Raw genomic sequence first — 22,662 nt, 5'->3', positions numbered from 1 at the left:
TTTCAAGGAATATAAGCAAACTGCAGTCCAGATTTTTAACAGCAGAAAATTACTAACATTCTCCCTATTGCTTGGAATCCTTTCTATTCTTCCCAATGCTCAATGACAAGCCTCTTATAATGTTCCAAGCGCTTTCTGGTTCTAATAACATTGTGTATGGAAATTGTCACCCAGACAATTTAATGTTCCCAATATATGCAATATGCAATGACGCATATTTTCCTTTGTATCTCACACATAGTAATAAGCAAATAATTAGTTATCAAAAACACATTTAATAAGAATAAGGCACTAGGGGCTGGGGCTTTAGCGCAGTGGTAAAGTGCTTGACTCGTATGTGTGAGGCACTGGGACAGATCCTCAGCACCACATGAAAATAAATAAAGATACTGTGTAAAGATACTAAATAAATATTTTTAAAAAGAATAAGGCATTAGAATATTCTAAAGTGCCTCAAAAGGAAAGGAAGACAAAGTATATGCAACTATGAAATCATGGGAAACATAAAAGCTGACTCAGGCTTTACATGCTTAGCAGTGGATCTGGCCTGGTTCCAGGCAGTTACATGTAAGTTGAAGGTGGTACAGTTAGCTGCTACTGCAACACAGCCTTGTTTGACATTTATTACTGAGAGAATGAAGCATTCTTTAAAACAAAAGCAAAAAACATTGTGACAATAAATTTATACCCCCCAAAATGTGGTACTCAGGAAAGAAGGCAACAAGAAAATGATCTTTAAATATTCCAGGAATGAAAAGACAGCCTATTTGCTAGCACTGTGAAGGCATGTATAAGAACCCTAACACGAAATCCAAAGTGACCAGGAACTCGGAGCAATACCTACATCTGTCACTCAGCCACCCCATCCCCACCTCAAACTCAAATAAACGCTGCCCTTTTCAGCAGTAAAGTACCATATGGAAAACCAGGCTGAAAAAGGAACTAATTTCTGAGTCCAGAAAAACTCACTAAAACCAGCAAAGAAATTAAGACAGTGTAACTACTGATCCTAAATTTTAACTACATATTCTGAGGTAGAATCCCAGATATAAAATGGGATATAATAGTTATGGATAAAGGAGAAGCTAAAAGTAGATAAAGATAGGGGATAAAGAGTCACTGGGTAACATATAAACAGTGAATAATTCTAGTTATTATATTTTGCATAGTTAAAAAATTAAGCTAATTATAACAGTAAGCAACTGAATCATTAGTAGGAGAAAAAATGAAAATTAGAAACTTTTCATTCAATAGACAAAGAAAATGGAATTTAAAAAATTCAAAATTGTGGTTAATTCAAAATACAAAAGATGTTAAGAATTAGCTTCAAAATACCTAAGTCACAATAAACATAAAGGAGTTAAAGTCATTTGGTAAAAGACAAAATTTCTTTAATGGGGCTAAGAAAAGAGAAACATACTTAAAGCAAATACTTTGCAAAAAGTACTCTTAAAATAATGCAGGAAGTGGGGCGGGAAGCACAGAGAAATATATACCACCAAGAAATGCTAAAAAAAAAAAAAAGCTAAATGAAAACAGAATTAATATCAAACAAGAGAAAATTCCAAGGAGAAAAGCATTATAAAAGATCTATTTTATATTAACAAAAGGAATAAGTAAAAAAATGAGCAATTAAGAACTTATCAAAGTATCGAAATATGTAAATCAAATGGAGACAAAAAAAGACAAAACAGCAAAACCATGTACCTCAACAGCAGTTAGTATAATATCTTTTTGACAAGCACACATGAAAATCATAAAAAATTACACACACACACACACACACACACACACACACAGTACTAAAGAAAACATCAATATAATGCAAGAGAATAAAAATATAGGTAAAATTTCTGGATTGCAATACAATGTCATCAGAAATAACAAAATTTGCAAATAAAACTGCCTTAAATAAATCTGAGTTGAAAATAAAATAAATATGAAAACCACTGGGTTATTAAAAAAATAACAGTAAAACACTAAATACATTTTAAGACCAGCTAAATCAATGCCCAGAGAAAAATTCATAGTCTAATTATTTCCAACAGACAAAAAAAGATAAAGCATCTAACTCAAGAAGGTAGAAAGTGAAGTAAAGAAGAAGAAAGAAGGAATCAGTAAAGATGAAAACAGAAATCAGTTGCTTTAAAGATGAACCTATAAGCCCGGGGCATGGTTATGTGGAAAATAGTTAACATTTTTAAATAAAAATGGTAAAAAAAAATCTGAAATTAAGAAATTTCCTTATGTTCAACTCATTATCTGCTATAAGTCTGAAAAGCTACACAGCAGACAATGATTTTCCTGAAGAGGTAGGAAATCTAAACTGATTAATTAGCATAGAAAAATGGATTTATGAAAGTTCTCATCAGGACCAGAAAATCTTTTCGGTCAACATAATATACTTTTAAATTTACTTTTTACTAGAGTAGTTTTAAGACCCATGTATCTTTCTTTACATGTTTAAACTGGTACAGAGCAGAGTAAAACACATGGATACCAAAGTAACATTTTACCAGTAAGTCAAATGAAATTTTAGTAATCCTAAGCAATGGGAACAAAAAAATTAAGAGATAAAATAGTACTAGGAATGAAACAGGAAGGCAAAATTTCAAATCTAGACATCATGGAAATACAAGAAATACTGTGTACAATTTATACAAATAAAGCAGAAAATCCAGCTAAGCTTTATGCAAAAATAAGACAGTAAACAAACATTTTAGGCTTCGTGGACCACACAGTCTCTGTCACAACTACTCCATTCTGCCATCTTAGCACAAAAGCAGCAATGAACAACAGATTAATAAACAAATGCGACTGCGTTCCAAACAAATTTCATATACAAAACCAGGTGTGGCTGTAGTTTTCTAGTCCCTGCTCTACAAAACGTAATTTACCAAAATAGGCTCACAGAAGAATAGAAGGTTTTACACTATAAGACACTGAAAAGGTCCTCCAAGATTTACCCTTCTAAGAGGCACTGGGCTGGATGACTTTAGGGGGTGCGGGAGGTGTTAGGCAGGCAGACATACACAGAAAGAGGAGGGTGTGGGGGAACACCTTTAGGAATCCCTTACACTGCAGTAGATATGCACTGTAAAGTGCTGGTTCCTTATTTCTCCTCCACTTTACCACTGGCATCCCTAGTACCACCAAACACAGCAAATGCACAAGATTCCGCAATGCAGAACTGTCAGCACGTGCGGAGAGCAGTGGAGAGCAGTACTGAGGAGGCAACCTGTGGAGCACCAACCTTCAAGAGGTGGAACACGGAGAGCTAGGAAAGAAGACAGGCACAAGAATGACCAAAAGGAAGAGGATGGTGACAGCGACTGGTCAGCAGACTGCTGAATGAGTCAGTAGCTGTAAATAAATCTCTGCTCCACAGAAAATCTAGTGCCAGCATGTGCGGTACCAGATAAGCTCAGCCAATATGGAAGGACATTCTAAGTAGTCCTAACATTCCATTGTCTAAACACAACAGAAAAATATTTTAAAGGAATTTCATTCAAGTAAAAAACACACATACCAGTAAAAAGTTAAATTTTTACTGTTTTTTTTTTGTTTGTTTGTTTATGTTATGCCACAACTCACTTATTTCACAGTTTAAAGGAGCTGGGAAAAATTTGAGTTGGCCCAGAAATTTAAAAACAAACTACTCAAAGAATTTAAACCAACATTTCTTCAACTTCAGGACCTGTATGAAACAACAAAATAACCCTATTCTTCAATTAAATTATTAACTTTTGCTAAATTTTACTACTTTATGAGTTTTCCAATATTTTGTTAAAATGTCTGTAAACCTAAAATTATTCTACTATATACAGTCCATTAATTGAAAAAATACATAGCAATTGTCTTATATTAAAATGAAAAATCAAGAATACATATATAGGACAATATCCAATTCTAAACATACCAAGTGTTAAATCTGTAAAAACACTTTTTAACCAATATTTACTTCTTTAAGCTTTGAAATAACTCTTTAAAATGTCATTTTAACCAATTTACTTCAGAAAATAATAAACGAACTTCACTTTATCTACAGGTTTAATAGAAACAAAAAATTTAAATATGAATCATCAATTATCTTTGATTACTACTAAGCTCCAAGAAATCATGCTTTGATGATACCTTAAGCTATACATTATTGCTATTTTTCAACAATTTAAGGTTTATATAATAGCTTTCAAGCTGGGTATAGTGGCTCATACCTGTAATCCCAAGAGGGAGCCTGAGGTAGAAGGACGGTAAGTTTGAAGCCAGCACCAGCAACTTAGGGAGACCCTGTCTCAAAATTAATAATAAAAAGGGCTAGAGATGTACCTCAGTGGTAGAGCATACGTGAATTCAATTCCTAACATTAAAAGAAAAACAAAACAAAACAAAAAAAAAACCCCTTCATTTTCACATTGGCTACACTGTAAATCTTCAAAACTACTGAATGAAATGATGGGCGTAATATACAAAATACCATTTTAACACATGATTACTTTAACAGAATAAAGCCTTAAGTTGACTTCAGAAAATTAAAACTACATGCAGATTTGAATTTCAATTATTGAAAGAACTGAAAAAGTTAAGACTACCAGCTGAAGATCTGTATATCTGTATATCTACAGAACATACAGTGCCTTTAAATACTTCTTTCGGCAAACTTTAAATTTAATAGAAGTACTATTTCTAATCTCAATCTGAGTCACTGTCTGGAAAATAAAAACAATCAGGTTAGTCTCTGAAGACAAACTGGCATGAAAGCTCTTAAGAAAATGTTACTCTCACCTAAAATCAACTATTTTAGAATTTTCCTAAATATTTCTCTTTTATTATGTTTAGAAAAAAATTTTGTCTTCTCAGCAAATGAAATTAGGCATTATCAACCAAATAAAAAGTTTACTAAAACCATTCACTAATAATTAGAAATTTAGATATTCAAAAATTATAGGGCTGCGGTTGTGGCTCAGCAGAAGAGCGCTTGCCTAGCATGTGCGAAGCCTGGGTTTGATCCTCAGCACCACATAAAAACAAATAAATAAAATAAAGGTATTGAGTCCAACTACAACTAAAAAATATATATATTTTTAAAAAATTAAAGGACAAAATTTCTACCTGTTAAATAACTAGGCTAAATGCCACAGGCTTGATGCTTAAAAAATTCTTAAAGTACAATTATTCTAATTATATTTTTATAAATGTCATCGACATTCTTTAAAATCTTTATTGTTTTATGCTTTTAAGAGCCTCAAAATAAAATCCTTGTAGACAAAAGAAAAGTTAACACGCAACAAATTAGCATATTTCAAGTTTAACCGTGTATCAGGCAACATCATCACATCTTTCTGTCTTCTCTGTTAATATTTCTAAATGTGATTGATAGTTCGTTCTTTAACCCTAAACTTCCAAATCGATTATTCTAGCTGCTCCACTAAAATAATAAGGTAGCTTTCAATAATGTGCACATTTAAAAAACTGTCTAATGACAGAGGAAGAGCAGACAAGTTTGGGTGAGAACGATTCTTGCAGCTTTCTGATGAACAGCAGCAACACTATCTTACTGGGGCACAGATTTTCAAGACACAAACCTGATGAGAACTTCAAGGTAGATTAGAAAATTCTCTATGGTAAGACATTCCAAAGAAAGGTGTTTCCAACTTCTGTTTCTTTCCCACTCTGCAGCTTTCAGGAGGAAATGCAGGGAAAGCACACTGTCATTGTACTGCTCTATTTCTCCGGTATTTGAGGCCCAATAACTTGAATTCCATCTCCTTCTATTTTAAGGAGAGTCAGAGGGAAAGCACCAGCTTGTTGAACAATGCAAAAGCAGTTTTATTTAATTAAGATCAGTTTGTAAATAAAATTTATTTAAACGCAAACAATATACTACTATAAAAATCATCTTCTTGCTCATTCGTGACTATACTGAGTGACTTATATACATTCCCTGGCACATATTAACTCTAGTCAGTTCTGGAATGCTTAAGGCTACAGAGGGCAATCTGGCTTTTAAGCTGATACAGCTTAAGATGCAATACTAAAATTTTTACTGAGGATAAATGGCTATAATTTTAAGTCACCAACAGAAAATCTGGAAAAACACTAAATGCCTGCCAAATCCACTAACTCCCCTTAATTCTTAGTAAGTAGTTTGAATTGAATGGCTCTTTGAAAAATAAGATTTAAAAACTTATATTTCATATAACGAACTTTTAAATACAGGCACAAGGAAATCTTATTTCTGTCGAAAAGTTTTGAGGAAAAATACCAAACAGCAAGATAGCATAGAACGATCAGTTCAAAATTAGATATCAAAAGTAAAAATAAATATAAAATTGCATTCACTTAGTTTTAATTCACCTCACAAACTCTACAAAAATATGATGTATACATCTTTCTGTGTTTTAGGAAAACACCAGTTCTGCTCCCTCAAGGGACTCTTTTCACCCTATCCAAATCCCCCCCCACCCCACTTGAATTACCAACACAGAGAGAAATAGGAATCTGTCCAGATGTAGTTCACTCAAGATCTCCCTGAGGGGCTGGGGTTGTGGCTCAGCGGTAGAGCACTGGCTTTGAATGTAGAGACCCTGGGTTCGATCCTAAACACAACATAAAAATAAATAAATGAAATAAAGGTATTGTGTTTAAAAAAAAAAAAAAAAGGTCACCCTGAGTTTCTTCATTAGTGTAACTCAGGATGAAACCACTGTATTAGTGAATTTTCCTCTTCAGCAAAATGAGCAAGTTGTATCTGTTCCAAAGTACACGATCTTCTTTTAGAGATGGAAGACACCCACAATGTTTATAACACAGCACCTCTAAAACCTGTATTTAACCTACTCATTGAATCTTATCCAAATCTAAGATTCAGAAAAGTTAGACAAACAAAGATTTGCTAATCTGAATCCATTTTTAAAGCAAATATCACATGGGGGGTTTCATTGTCTAAGAAACTTTGGAAAAGTGTCCTAGAAGATAATGTAGCAACATCTAGAAAGCTCTGGCTTCCATTTGAGACTCAAAAGAAAGTAAATTAAAAAGTGAATAAGTAAATTAAAAAAAGATAGCACCAAAAAATTGAGCTAGAAGTTAGTAGCAGAACACCATAAAAATCTCAGAGCTGGGACAGGTGGCATATACCTGTAATCCCAGCAGCAGGGGAGGCTGAGATAGCAGATCAAGAGTTCAAAGCCAGCCTCAGCAAAAAAGGGAGACACTAAGCAACTCAGTGAGACCCTGTCTCTAAATAAAATGCAAAATTAGTCTGGGGATGTGGCTCAGTGGTCGAGTGCCCCTGAGTTCAATCCTTGGTATCCCCCCCCACCCCCCAAAAAGCCTCAAACAGAACTATCTTTTTAATTCAAAGGAAAGTCCCAAAGTTAGAGATAATAAAGGAATTATCTTAAATCACTGAAGATCTGAATTATTTAAGAAACAAAGGATGGTGCTGGGTGAGTATGTCTATAATCCCAGCAGCTCAGGAGAGTGAAGCAGGAGGGTTTTGAGTTCTACAAAACCTCAGCAAATTACTGAGGCCCGACGCGATTAAGCGAGAATAAAAAGCACTGGGAATGTGGCTCAGTGGTTAAATGCCTTTCGGTTCAATAGGAAGGAAGGAAGGAAGGGAGGGAGGAGAAACAAGTGGTTATTTTTTTAATTATAAAAAATATTCTATATCAATGCATAAATGCATTCTACTGTCATGTATAACTAATTAAAACAAAAAATTATAAATTTTCTATATAAAATTTGAAACACTGTCTAAAAACGCTATCAGAAAATAAACGTCCGAGTCAAAAGTATTTTCTACATCTGGATAAATGGTGGGATTTTATTCACATCAAATGAGTTTAGAAAACAAAAATTTAAAAATTGGCAAGATTGGGCTGGGATTGTGGCTCAGTGGTAGAGCACTCGCCTAGCACGGGCGGGACCCGGGTTCGATCCTCAGCACCAATAAAAAAATAAAGGCATCGTGTTGTGTCCATCTACACCTAAAAAAATTGGCAAGATTGACAAAATACAATTATTCTGTGAAGAGATATATATTTTATATTTTCAAATGTGTGTGTATTCCAAATTAAAATGCAAACTTTTGGAAAACATTTGTCTTTTGGAACAAATGAAAGGGATCCATTCTCTTCCCTCACATTTGTCACCTCACTTTCCCTAAACCAAGGGAAGAGCTCTGTACTGTTTAAGAATACCAGCCCTAACTTAGGAAAGCACTCAACACAGTCACTGCAGTTTAGAACTAGAGACCAAGCTATTAGGATAAGTTACACAATTCTCCTTTCTTCCTTTTGAACATGTATTTGCAACTTCTGTGAATGTATTCCCTATAGGGCCTGGCACTGGGCAAAATACAGATATCCTGCCTGATACCTCATCCTCCAAACGATTTCAGACATATGATAGTCTATAATGCTGAAAATCCTTGCATCAAAAACACTACATGAAACATTAATGAGATTATACGATGAGCTTATGTAAATTGTGAACAAACACCAGATAAAACACCAGTTTTGCTCTACCAGATTCATAGAGATATTCCACCCTGTTCTCATGCTAAGATGTATTCCTTGAACCAAGGTGGAGACGCTGCACTGTGGTTCACTCTTCCCAGGTTCATTCTACTTTATTTTGTTTGTTTATTTATATGCGGTGCTGAGGGTTGAACCCAGTGCCTCACACATGCTGGACAAGCACTCTACCACTGAGCCACAACCCAGCCCTGCCCTCTACTTTAACGGGAGGAAAAAGCAAATCCTATTTGGGTGGGAGGGAACCCTGAAGTGGCTGGAGAAACTGAGAGTATGCTGCAAGAGAGAGCTGTGAGACAGCAAGGACCCGGCAGCTCCACAGGGGGATTAAATCTGCCAAGTGCCAGGCGTTAGATCCCTTATCTCTTCATCCTCACCATAATTCTATGCATTTAAAACATTAACCTTTTATAGACAGGCAACTAAGGCTCAGAAGATGCCTGCCCAGGCACAAACATCTGGCAAACAGAACTAAATCTAAAACCAATCTGACCCCCAAACAAATGTTCCTTCTAGAATATATCAAGTTTCATCTTAACTGTATGAGTAAAAACAAATTCCCTAAAAACAGGGAAATTACTTCACAGCCATTAAAACTGATTTATTAAGACTAAAACATGAATGCATACTCAATGAGTTATTAAAGGAAAAGATAGTGGGACAGAATGCAACCAAGATCTGTGTGTTGTTCATTTTCCACTGGGCCAGCCATAGCTGTAGATTTTACCCCAAAATGCTGCTGCCTGAAAGCAGCAATTCAAGAATTTCTATCAGTATATATAGAAATGAGATATCTATTACACACTCCAGACCTATGATTTATTTTTTCTAGATGTCATTTCATTCCCCAAACATTTAGATGGTCTGAATCATCTCCTTTTAAGAGAGACAAACTGAATTTAAAAGTTAAGGAACTTGCCCAGGACACAGAAATAAGCACTGAAAAGGTAACAGTTAAACTCAAGTCTATCTAACTCAGAAGCCTGGACTTCTAACAATTATAACTTGTTTGTGTTAAAATTCCAGGATTATCTTTAGTGGTTGATTCAGTCTTATGTCTTATGTCTCCAGTCAAATCTGCTGTCTCTAGGCTGTGTTTCATCAAATACATTCTCCTATGATTACTACACTGGGAAAAGACTCACGCGGCATGCTTTTTCTTATTTTGAGAGATAGACCATACTTTCATTAGAATTAAAAGAATACAAAAATACAAACCAAACACAGATAAACAAATTATGGTTTAGTATTCTGTCCTAGCGTAGAGGATTCGTAAAATTGATTGTAACTGAAAAGGCTACTTCTAACTCTTGCTAATCCATCCTGGATTCTCTACTAAAATTGGAACCAGAAGGCTCCCAATTTGTTTTCTTTGAAACAAGGGAAGACCTAATGACTGTCAATGTAGCATCTCAGCCCAGGACACAATTCCTTAGACTCCCACAGATTTCTAATTACCGTGGGCTCTTTCCCCTTAATCCCTAACCCTAAGGAGAAAGTTATGAACAGTTTACAACTTAACTACTTTGTCTTTCTCCTTTTTACTTCCTGCTGCTTTGTCTTGCTCAGTCTTATCACAGACAGCTGAAGTATGAAATCTTCATACTTTCTACCAATTTAAAATCTAGTAGTATTATAAGCAAAACCATCTACATTTGCTAGAAACAAAGATTTTTGTCTAAAGCTAAAAGGAATCCTCAGCATTTCCCACAATCTTATTCAGTACACAAATCTAGATTTACATGTATAAATCTATGTATTGTCTTTTCTTAATTAAGAAGAAAGGAAAATGGTGACTTTGATATACCTAAAAATAATAATTTCATTGACTATTTCCCATGGAAGTAGAAGGGTATTTCCCCCCATCATGTTAGTATAGGGCTATAAATATTATTTGTTTCATACCTCAAAGACAACTTCTACAGAAAGAAAAACATCTGTTATTAGTACAGCCCTAGTTAGTCATAACCTCTGCTTCCATTTAAAAAAAATAAGCAATACAAGTTTGTCTTTATCTCATAAAGTCAAAGTACTATCACGGCATATTAGGGATCAAACCCTAGTCTAACTAATATCACTGAATACCAGCCTACAACACAAACAACATGATCTCTACTATGCAGACAGACAAAAACACTGAACTAAACCCCAGTTCTAACAGGAGACCCTCCCACCTGGGTAACATCAAGTTATGGGTGCTCTGCAGGGGGGAGCATCTCAGAGTCTGAGGTGACCAGGCTCTGTCACTAAGAAACTTAAGATCTAACTGGCTCTCAAAAAATTAAAAAACAGCCAGGTGCAGTGGTACACACTAGTAATCCCAGCAATTTAGGAGGCACAGATGGCAGGATCACAAGTTCAAGGCCAGTCACAGCAACTGTGACCCTGTCTTAACAAATAAAGAGTTTAGGATACAGTTCAGTGGTAAAGTGTTCCTGGGTTAAATCCCAAGTATCACCCTTGAATAAATAAATAAAAATAAAAAATAGAACCACCCTCTGACCTGGCAGTCCCTCTTCTGGTCATCCACCAAAGAAAGTGAAGTGAACCGGCACCTTATGGAAGCACCTGTGCTCCCAGCTCACTGCAGCATTTCTCCCAGGAGCCACAGTAGGGAGCAACCTGGGGTCTGTTGACAATTAAGAGAAACTGTGGCGTACTCATACAGCGGAATCTTTTTCACCATTAAAAAAAAGGTCTTGCTATTTGCAACAACAGGGATGAGCCTAAAGGACATTTAGAATAGAGAGCAGAACAGGTGTGACCATGGGCAGGACAGGAGGCACGGGGAGATGCAAGCCGAGGGCACGAAGCTGCAGTTCCTTGGACAAACGAGCGTGCAGCTATCGTATAGTCCAGGGACCAGTGCTAACAATCTTACAATATATGCTAAAACATAATTTCAGGTTCTCTTAACACCAAAAATATATGAAGTCTCTTAACACCAAAAATATATGAAGACAACTATGTGGGATGATGAATCTGTTATCTTGCTTGACTGTAGTATTCATTTCTCTATGTGTATTTATATCAAAAACAGCAGCACTGTGTGGGCCAAAACCCATAGACATCACATAGACATACAGCACAAAAATAAAACAACACATTTTTATGAATTAAAAAAAAGTGACTAATTATGAAGGGAGCAAACAACATGATGAATTTGCAAGTGACTTTCATATACTCAGCCCAACATTCTCAGAGTCGTGGAGAATCTAAAAACAAGAAGACCTGAATATTGTTCAGATTTTATGTAAGGATGTAAAAGGATGCTTTATATTTGGAAAGATATAAACAGTAGCTACTCAAAAATTATGCTGCAGAAACAGATATACATGGGTCAGCCAACAGTCTAAGATAGGATGCAGTCAAGTGCTCAAATTTAAGATGTGTCATAAGACCCTAAGAAACTGGAGAGGGAAAGATCAATGGTGGTGGAGTGACCCATTAGGAGATGAACTTAGAGGTTCAGAAAACCTAAAAGGCATGATGAAGACATCCTTGCTTGAGAAACTGAATCAAAAAGAATACAAGAATAAACATCAAGGAGATTAAAAATACTCTGAAAAGTACAAAGGAGTGGTAGAGAAACAGGTTTAGACCACAGGAGTTCAGATCAAAAGAAGCCCTTAAAGCCAAGCAGGGCGGTTTGGTCTTGAAGCAGGAAAAACTAAGGACAAATTAATATTCCAAAACAGGCAGATGGGCTGAGGAAAGTGGAATTTTAGGAAAATTAATTTGGCAACACTCCTCCCTGTATTCTCTACCCCTTATACATCTGGATTCAAAGTCGCAGTCTCAGCTGTAATTCCTCTCCTGATGTCAACAGCTGCCAATTCTGTCAGTCACACTTCACACATCTCTCACCCTCCTTCACTCCCGCTGCCAAGATCCCAGTTCAGCCCTCACCGCCCTCTCTATTCCTAGTCTTCCCTCTCTGTTCGTATTTCTATTGGTGACACTGGGAACTACTGACAAAGACATTCCTGAAGGACAGCTTATGATCATGACACTCTCGATGCACACTCCTCTGCTGGTTCCCTGCCACCTCCAAGCCTACGTGCTGTCACTGCCCTGGATACCTCTATGTTAGAGACTCAAACTGCACGGTCTTTTCCACCTCCCTCTTCTGCCCAGAATGCATTTCTTCTCTCAGCTCGCTTTTTTAAATCCTTACCTACTGACAGCTGAACAGGCTCTTTGGAGGTGGGGCCCAATTAGGAAGTAGGCCACTGGAAGTACACAGGTGAAGTCTATCTGGTCCCTGATCCCCTCATCCTCACACGTCTCCTCCCTCTCCCCGGCCCAACTCTGTTTCTTGGTTGCCAGAGTTGAGCATCCTTCCTCTGTCCCACCTTTCCATCACGATGTCCTGCCCAACAGTGCATCAGAGCAGCTAACCATGGACTGAAATCTCTGAAACCATATGGCAAGGTAACTCTTTCCTCCTTTAAGTTGGTATTTTATTACCCTGACAAAAAGCTAACACAATATAAATGGTGTTCGAGGCCTTCTTCGACCTGACCCCTATCTGTCTCTTAACCCTCAACTCTCCTGACTACCTGCTAGGTAGCTAATTCTCCAGGAGTACTACCAGTGCATATAACATCACAGTATTTTTTTTCTCAGTGGTCTGAATGATGCTGATCCCTTTGTCATTTTATTGTGACTAGCTAGTTCATATTATGAGATTCCCAATCTCAAGGAGATCTGCTTTAACCCTTGTGTTAGGTTAATTATCACTACTCTGTGCTTCTGGATAACTTGATTCTTTAGCCAAATCATATTATGCACTTAACTATGACTGTACACTGTACCCTTTCTCCAGTAAAGTATAAGCTACATTTGTTTTTATTCATCTTATACAATTGCACCCAATAAATGTTACCTTAACTAATGTTGACCTCAAATAAAGACAGGCAATACTGTGAATGAATATACTAATGAAATGCAGAGACCACATTTCTGATACAGCTAAAGATGACAACTGATAACACTGAGGTCTAACGAGTTCAGTCTCTGTGAGCCTTACACCTTTCATCACCAAGCAGTCAGCTTCTGGGAGGGTGGAGGACTCCTGATTCAGGGTCTGAGGAATTAGGCTCCTGTTTCCTTCTCACCCTCATGTCTTCTGCTTAGGGTGTACTGGGTACTGCTGGACCTGGTTCAACGACCATAAGGTTAGCAATATTATTGTGTTAATGTAGAGATGAATGTCACTACTGTGTCTTCTAGAAGGAGTAGGGGGCAACATTATAACAGAGAACAAGGAATAAAGCAGGCAGAACCCCAAGGGATGGAGTGGGATCCTAGAGGTAGCTCCATCCCAAAGACCTTTAGATGGAAGACTTAAGGAAAACTACATGTGGCCAAAGACCCAGAACAAGGGAGTATGTTGGAAAGCAGTGTTCATCTAAGAGACAGCTTAAATGGTAGTACATTCTAAAGTGTAATATACACCTCGATAAAGCATAAAACCCAAAGGATGACTCCACAGTAAAGTCACTAAGAAGTCTGTTCCCACCCCTGTTTTTTTCACTCTTCTCTCCCATCCTGGAGGTGAATAAAAATGCATATCAACAATCTTGCTTTAGTGGGGGTCAGGGGGGAGAATAAAAAAATAGCTTTAAACGTACCTTTGATTTTTTGTTCAGTGGCCTAAAATAAAAACAAACAAACAAAAAACAATGTAAATATGAAACTGAAAGAAATGGATTGTTATGATAAAATGCTCATATATTACTGTTATATAAAACATATACACTTTTATTTAAAAAAGGAATCTGTCACTTAGATGAATTGCACGGGAAAAGATGCAAAGAAAGCATGCTTTTCCCATAGATGTGCCCCATTGTCCCTGATACTATGTTCATTAAAAAAAAAAGGAAAAAAAAAATGTAACATTTCTTTACACATAAAGCATAGACAACATTGTATTACCATATTTAATTTTTAAAATGAGAGCTGCACTTTTCTCATCATTTAGTTTAAAAATGATTTTTATGTAATTTTCACCTTCTCACATAATGGATTTAATAGACCTCTGCATGTTTAAATGGCTTCAAAATTTATTACAAATGATAAAAGACAAATTAAGTTTTAAGAAAAGCTGCATATAATCACTTTGGCCAAACTAGTAATAAATTTAATTCCAGCAGGGTAAGTTACAATTACAGTTAAATACAGTCAACTTTTAAGTTATTTGTGAGTGGGAAAATCTTCAAAAACTAATGTCACTTCTGACACATCTGACAATTCACTAAAATTACTGTGATCAGAAGCTGAACTGACATGAACTCTGCTCTCACTACTTTCTAAACCTGCTCCTACACCAGGACTAAGGAGGGAGAGCAGGTTGCCTCTGGGTGCCTAGCCCAAACTTCCAAGGGCCTCCAGAACTGGAGGGTCCCAGGCAAAAATCAACCTTTTCATAAGACCAATTGTATAGGAGACACAAGAACAGGCAGGCAGATGAGGAAAGACTGAGTAATTGGTAACTCGATAGCCAGGAATGATTTCTAAATGAAGACAAGCTAGTCATGGGGCATGGCAATTCATTTTGCTTAGTCATATTAAATTATTAAATTACCAAAATTCCATTTTAATCAATATCATTATAGATATATATGGTAAAAACTGTAATAATTATTCTAATATTGAAGCCACACTAAATATTAATCTTTCCCTGGGGGCTGACCCTAGACACTGAAGTGCTTTATGAAGTTTTAAAACATCACAGATTCATAAAATAATGGAGGCCCATCTATGAATAAAAATTAAAAGGAAAAAAACTGATGAGAGGACAATTTCAAAAGATCAGTCAACTAGCTTGACAACACTTGATTTATTTCTGGGAAAAGTCATTTTTTAAAACCTGACAATAGGAAAAAACAAATATTCTTAGAATTTAGTAAGAACACTTTTAAGTATTAGAAGTAGCATGTCAAATAATATGATACATAATTTTCTGAAGCTAAAGAATTAGTATAAAAATTGTATTGCATGTCAAAAACTTAAAAAACAAACAAACAAAAAAACCTAAACTGGTCTCTTCCAAAGGAAACTAAATTGCAGGACATAAAAACCATGACCACATTGTTAAAATCCAAGACATACACTGATGCTCCTCTAAGTCTCACAACATAAAGGTCATGTGCCAGCAACTCCTTTGGAAAAACTCTTCAATGTTGCCACCAGAACAATGGTCAGCCTCATGTAATAGCCTCTCATCTATGGAGAATGGCACTGAAGAGAGGTTCCTCGGACAGTGGCTTAATACAAACAAGGAATGTAAGTAACAGAAACCTGATTAGGGGAAAGGGAACTGATAAGAGCTCTACTTCTATGAAGTAAATTTTTGTGGGATGATCTATTAAAATGAGAATTTTCCCAAATGGGCTCAGTGAATTTAATAGCAATTTTCTGCACTGTTCAAAACTAACCACCAGTCACATGTGGCTATTGACCACTGAAATGTGGCTAGTCTAAATTGAGACATGCAAAATGCCTACCGGATTTCTAATATTTAGATTTTTTTTTGCAGTCCTAGGATCGAACCCAGGGCCTTGTGCATGTAAGGAAAGCACTCTTCCAACTGAGCTATGTCCCCAGCCCCCTAAAATTTAATATTTTTAAAAGAATATAAAATATCTCTTTGGTGGTATTTTGGCTCTTTGGGGTTCCAGAAAATGTTAAAATATCTTCATTTTGTTTTAAAATGACCTTGTCATTTAAACCTCTGGGTCTCAGTTTCCTAGTCCCTCCAATGGAGAAAATAACTGTCCTGTCACAATACCTTTCAGGGCTACTGTGAGGGTTAAACAATAAAGTATGAAAGGTCTTTTTTGGAAAACAAAACACTACATATTATTTAAATGGGAGGCATCATTGTAGATCTTCCTGCACAAGAAAGTTAAAAGGTTCTGGCAAACCTATAAGCAACTGTGATTTCCATTTTTAATGTTTTTTTCTTAAGAAAATCTGAGCTGATTCCATAATCAATTATCACAACTGCCCCGATTCATTAAAGGCAGCATCAGACAAGTGGCTGGGTGCTCTGACAAGCTCTGCACTGCTTTCCCAACTCCCCAATCCTAAACATTCTTCAGAAGTTAAGAGCCTATGTCTGAAGCCAGATTGCCTGGCTTTGAAACCTGGCTCTACTGCTTATACTATGTGACCTTAGTCAAGTCAGTTAACTTCTCTAAAACTTGTTTTCCTCATACACACAACAAGGGCAAAACGGCCCACCTCAAGAGTTGCCTTGAGGCTGAAGGGATGCGACGCAGACAGCGCCTTGCCTACAGAAAACATCTGCTAGAAGCTGCTCCTTCTGTCATCAGCCCTACCTGCCCCTTCTTAGGCTCAGTCTTTCCTCCTGCATTTGGAATAAACTGACCCTACAATCATTACCAGTCCCCGGCTCTTGTCTTCCCATTTTTCTAATCCTTTACAAAGTCTCAGCAGTGTGAGGTATTACAGCCTAGGAATAAAGAATTAATCTAGCTCAATTCACATACACTGGATGGGATAATTACTGATGAGCAAGCTTTCCTGTGATTGAGCAGACAGCACCCAGTCAAGGACGCAGGTCTAATGAATAAAATGAGTTTTTAAAAACGAGGGAGAAAAAAAGAGTAATGTGGAATCAGGGGCATTTAACTGCCCCAAGTGAGTGCACAGCTCTAGCCTGGTCATGTCATCACCAAGGTTACCAAGAAAAGGTACGTATTAGACTGCTTATTGACCCCCCTCCCAAAAGGGGAATGGGGTTTTCTAAAACCTAAGTCTCATTTAAACCTGACTTTAGGTCCACATTAGTCAATAAAGCCTACAAAAATCCCTTTAGATCTTAACACAGTAACAACAAAAAAACCCATGAATGGTGAAACATTCTGACACTAAAAGATCCCAATTTGCACTGCTGCTTTCCCCAGCCCTCAACCATTATGTGCTTTCCAGGAACTACAATTACGTGCTTCAAGTAAAGGTTATACTAAATTATCCCTGTGTAATTACCTTATTTTCAACCTCCTTTTTCCACATTACAGTTCCCTTAAGATCCCTCCAAGAATTTTTCTCTAAAGACAGAACTTGGAGGGAGAGGCACGGTAACCTGCTGCGACTGTTCTTGTATCCCTGGTCCCTAAAGTATGAAAACTGCATTCCCATGTTCTAGCTGATTATTGCCTAAGTCTAAGAATCAGAAAATAAGAAAATAGCCCTAATTCTTAGATATGAGGGATAACCTTTTTTTAGGAAAAGGTTTTTCAAATATAAAGAAATTACAAAACAAAGTCATACAACCATTGATCTTCATAGTAATTAAGAGATTAGGACTGAAATACAATAAAAATCATCCAATTGTTAATAAAATCTCTTTAGAGAAAAACCAAATATTCAAATTTATACTTGAACGATAAACAAAAAAAGAAAAATGCTCATGGTAAAAATACTGTAGTGAGTCTTGTAGGTGTCTAATTATTTATCAAAGAAGTTGTGTTACCTGGTTTTCATTTAAAATAGAAAATAACCCACGGTATGAATTTAAACTTCTTTAAAAGACCAATAGTGGCTATTAGGAATAGTCAAATCTATGTATTTTCTCTATTCATGGCATAGGGCCTATTTTATAATGTTATAAAAATTATTGTAATATATTATTTCCCAATTTTAAAGTTCAGGATAATATTCTGCATCAGAAGAATACAGCCATGGCACTGGGTTTTGAAAAAAAGCCCCAGCTGGAGGGATCAGAGGACTTCCATTCTGTTCCTGGTTCTGTCACCATTATAAAATCAAGGTCAGCCACTTAATTTTTAGGTTCCTTATATTGAAAGTGAGACTAGACAGATAACATCTGAAGTCTTTTTTCAGAAATGAAAGTATGCCTATGTGTATACATGATATATATATACCAAAAAACAAAACAGGCAGACTGTTTATACTGTAATGAGTTTGTGTTCCAACACTTATGTAAATGGACCTGCCCACCTGGCTCAGTCTGACAACTGTCTCCATACACCTGCTGGCTGCTACTAGCTTGTCTTAAAACTCTTGTGACTCACAATCGTTCACATGGGCTGTAAGTGTGCCAATTTGGGAGTTTCTTTTCTCATTTTTTTGAAGAGCTATTTGATAGCAGTCTATGGAAATACCAGTGTCCTTACGTCATCAACAAGTTGTATTCCAATTCATTGTAAGCTGTTTTCTAAAATTTGGAGAATAGTCATATTTACAGTACACCTCAGGCTATGAACTTAACATTTATTGATTTTAGGTACTAAACTTTCCTTTATGTTGTGGGGTAGATACCACTATGTGTCTATGGGATTCACAGGAATACTACTGATACTGAAGATACACAAAAAAGAAACAGACTTCCTGTCTCTGAAGCCTCTGATGATGGTTCTGGAGGACACGGTAGGGCTCAGAGACTGGAGGTATGAAGTAAGGCAGGGTTGAACTAGAAAAAGGGTTGAAAAGTTGTCACTTCAGATTTCATGAGAAGTCAAATGGCACACTAATCATCATTCATGTGCTAGAGAAAAATGTATGCTGGGCACACACAGGGTCTACTTTTACTGAATTGAGGATTTATAAATTGGATTATGAAAGAATATAAAGATGAATTTTTAACAATTAGAGCCACTATTTATGTATGTTACAACTCAACATTATATTCACAAAAATATAATATTTTAATAAACAATTCCAGTGATCTTTCCCTTTCTTGGAATTTCAACGAATTGGGTAAATTCCACACAAACACACTTGGATATGCCTTAGACCTCTTCTCTAGCTCTTTCACATACATTGTGATTTACTAGCTGAATCTTGAAATTGTTAGGTGCTACAACCAACCAGGCCTACTAAGACGCTTGGATGTGCTGGCCAAACTACTGACTATATGAAACACACTCAAGCATCCTCCATCAACCCTTAATTATCTAAGAAGTTCCCACGGGTAAATGACCTTCAAACATGGAACAAGAGTCTGATTAGCTTTCCTCCAACCTTAAGCTTACAGAGGACACAACTTTTTCATAAGTTCAAAGCAAAGACTGATAAAACTGTGAAGAGACTGTCCCATATAAACAAGCCTCTTGAAACAGACTGAATTTGGGGGACCCTCTAAAATTAGGAACAACTTTTTCATGCTGGGCCTAAAGGCTGAAGGGCTGTAACCCATGGCCTGCAGGGCATCAAGCAAGCTGAGAATGGAGACTTACTCTCCCCAGGCCTGTCCAGCACAGGCTAACTAAACCAGCATAGATCTATTTCCTATCTTCTGTTTCACTTTGCCACTTCTCTTTAAAATCTTTGTTCCCCTCAGAGCTTCCAAAGATAGGATTTTTGAAATGAAAAGTTGCTTCTATCTTTCTTCAAAGCAGGCTTTGAATAGAGCCTGATTTCCTATCAATTTGACTCTGAATATTTCTAGCACAATAAGCAGTATACCCTAGCTCTTCCTATGTCAGTATTAGTGACTCTCCCTGGACTCACACCCAACAGTTTTGGCAAGTTCCAACCAGGAGCAAATATCTTGCCCTGAAGCAACATATCTCAAGTTGGCGGTGATCTCTCAGGAAGATAAGGCTCAGGATTCAAATGCTTGCCACTAGTCACACATGCAGTTGAAATTTCAGGGAAAAAATTCCAAGCAGCTGCAGGAAATAAATAAATCCTAGAGAACGTATCCCTATCCTTCCTACTGAAGCCTTGGCTGCATAAAATCCTTCACTGGTCAGGAAATAAGGTTAGAGTGTGGCGGATGGGCCATGTTGGTTGTCTATGCAGATGCACACTGAGGATCTTATCTCTGTTGTTCGAGGTTTTGGGCTTGAGTACTGGGTACCGTTTTGTGGTATTGGGCAGTGTGAGATAACAAGCTCTATCTAGGCACCATCTATGACTTGAGTGAGCCATCTAGGGCTTGACTAAGCCACCATTTGCTTTGGGGGTACCAGTCTGTACTGTGCATTTTAGAGAATGGAAAAACTCCCCAACAATTAATATTGGTTTTGTTTTGGAAAGAGATCACAACGTAGTCTATATATCTAAAAGCGCATGCTACTTTAAGACAACTGTTCTACATGTTTGCTACCCTGACTGACATTGTCTTATCAGGCAAAAATTCTGATGACTGCAGCAACAGATTTATCTACTAAGGGAGGGAATCATTTCAGAAGTACTATACCGGGTTCCTGGGTTGAAAGGAAAGATGCCACCCAAGTGGAAGGAGCAGTCTCCCCTCTCAACAGGCCTGTGGTGGACAGTAGGGGGGCTGGGGCGCGGCCCTGGAGCTTTAAGCTCAGCATGAGGAAGTTGCTCTCCATTTTAGAAGGACCCCGAAATCCAGTCTGTTTCACTGTGACACGCAGCTACAGACCCTTCTGGTCTACTCTGCTTGGGGCCCTTACTATTCCACTCCTTATTCACTAGACTAATTTCTATTCTACGAAACTTTCCCACCCCTTTGCCCGTTTCAGGTGTCAGACACCCACCTCTCTGTGAATCAACAGTTTCCCATAAATAAACACCTCGCCTACCAGTCTTGTACCCTGTGCTTTTCCTTTATTAAATAATGTGGAAAAGAGTATGTTGCTACAGTATCTACTCAGTTTCCAGCATGGAAGAGATTTATATTACAAATTAAAGAAATTTTTCATTAAAATAGAGAAATGGAACAGTAATTTCACTGGATCTTTAAAGTATTTGGAACCTTGATATGGTAGATACGTGAATTTAATTAACTATCATCAGCCATTAGTATTAATAACTTGTAAATAATTTTATAATTAAAGACATAGTCTTTTATTTCTGCCTGAACTTTTATTGTTTTGGTTATAATTTTCTTAGATTTTACTGGCTACAGTTCTTTTGCAGTAAATAATGTTTTAGGCTTATTTTAAAGTATCTTGATATAAACTGCAAATTTTAAAAATCTGCTGAAGTACCAAATACAAAAGAAAAACCAACACTTCATTCCCTATTATGTCTGTTTCCTTAAGTACTGTATTCTTGTATTACTTTATTTCCTACTATGTGTATACGCCATGATCTCATTAAATTCAAACCTTATTTTATAAAACATACGGAAACTAAGGCCCAGAGAGGTTAAATAAAATTTAAGGCCACACCATCCATGTGCTAGGTGGGAAAGTGAAGTTTTGAATTCTCTCTATATGGGTACAAAACTCTATGCTCTTCCCACTTATAAAACTATGTATTAAAAAATATCTAAAAACAGCTAAATATAAAGACCTATGTAATATACTTACCTTTAAAAACCTATTGGCAAGATGAAATAACTATGCATTAAATTGCATACTCAGCAAGCTACTTTATATGCATATTCAAAGACATTAAATATTAAGATTAATCTCATTGAAGTTAAAACATTAAATCAAATGCTTTTTAAAGATCAGATTGATTTCTTTTTCGTCTATAAACTGCTTAACATGAAGTGTGTACACACTACCTTCTTTTGAGCAGCTTCCTTCTTTTTCTTGTCGTCTTTTTTCTTTTTCTTTTCTTCCATCAACTGTTCTTCTTCTTGCACTAAATCCCTGAACCACACAGTTGCAATTAACTTTCCCAAAATATATTAAGAAATAAAAATAATGTTGCATACAGGTTCATTTTCACTTATTAGAAATAAAGGCATGGCAAATTTTTCTTTTTCTTTTATCATCCACTGAAATAAAACACCTAAATCTAACTATAAGGTTCAATTCACATTTCTTTAATTAATAACAGAGCCTTTTTCCATTATCAAGAGTTTTTATCATAATGTTACATCATGGAACACAATCTAAAATTAGCAAATTTTCCATTGGGAAATAAGCAATTTCCTCCAATTCTAGATTGTAAACAACATCAGGTAAGTTCCCTGCTACTGGCCCCCGTCATAGTTAATGGAGATACTTGGGACCTCTCCTGCCGTGGATCTGGGAATAGCTTTGGCTTTCCTTGCTCTAAACATCTTTATAAATACTTTAGATTATATATAATTCACAAACAGGTGACACGTATTTCAGCATTACAATAATTTTGTAATCTACAAACATTTTAAACTATTCTATCAATTCTTGGAAAATAATCAATATGGACTATTTAT

General features: G+C 36.5%; 1 protein-coding gene across 4 annotated transcripts in view; it reads right to left on the bottom strand.

Annotated features, from left to right (window-relative positions):
* Tnrc6a (trinucleotide repeat containing adaptor 6A) overlaps window positions 1–22,662 on the bottom strand; it is an 87,010-nt gene that overhangs the window by 44,575 nt on the left and 19,773 nt on the right. For 3 of the 4 annotated variants that reach the window (XM_076840150.2, XM_076840151.2, XM_077106007.1), the window contains 2 exons: window positions 22,024–22,111; window positions 14,177–14,198 (listed from right to left, as the gene is read on the bottom strand). In XM_076840150.2, the coding sequence (XP_076696265.2) occupies window positions 14,177–14,198; window positions 22,024–22,111 (110 nt within the window). Of the gene's footprint in view, window positions 1–13,574; window positions 13,662–14,176; window positions 14,199–22,023; window positions 22,112–22,662 lie in introns of those variants that run through there. The other variant, XM_076840152.2, reaches the window with a different exon arrangement.

Source organism: Callospermophilus lateralis, chromosome 19 (assembly GCF_048772815.1).
Source record: "Callospermophilus lateralis isolate mCalLat2 chromosome 19, mCalLat2.hap1, whole genome shotgun sequence".
NCBI lineage: Eukaryota > Metazoa > Chordata > Mammalia > Rodentia > Sciuridae > Callospermophilus > Callospermophilus lateralis.
The sequence above is the reverse complement of the archived record's forward strand: the minus strand, read 5'-3'. Positions and strand labels throughout refer to the sequence as shown.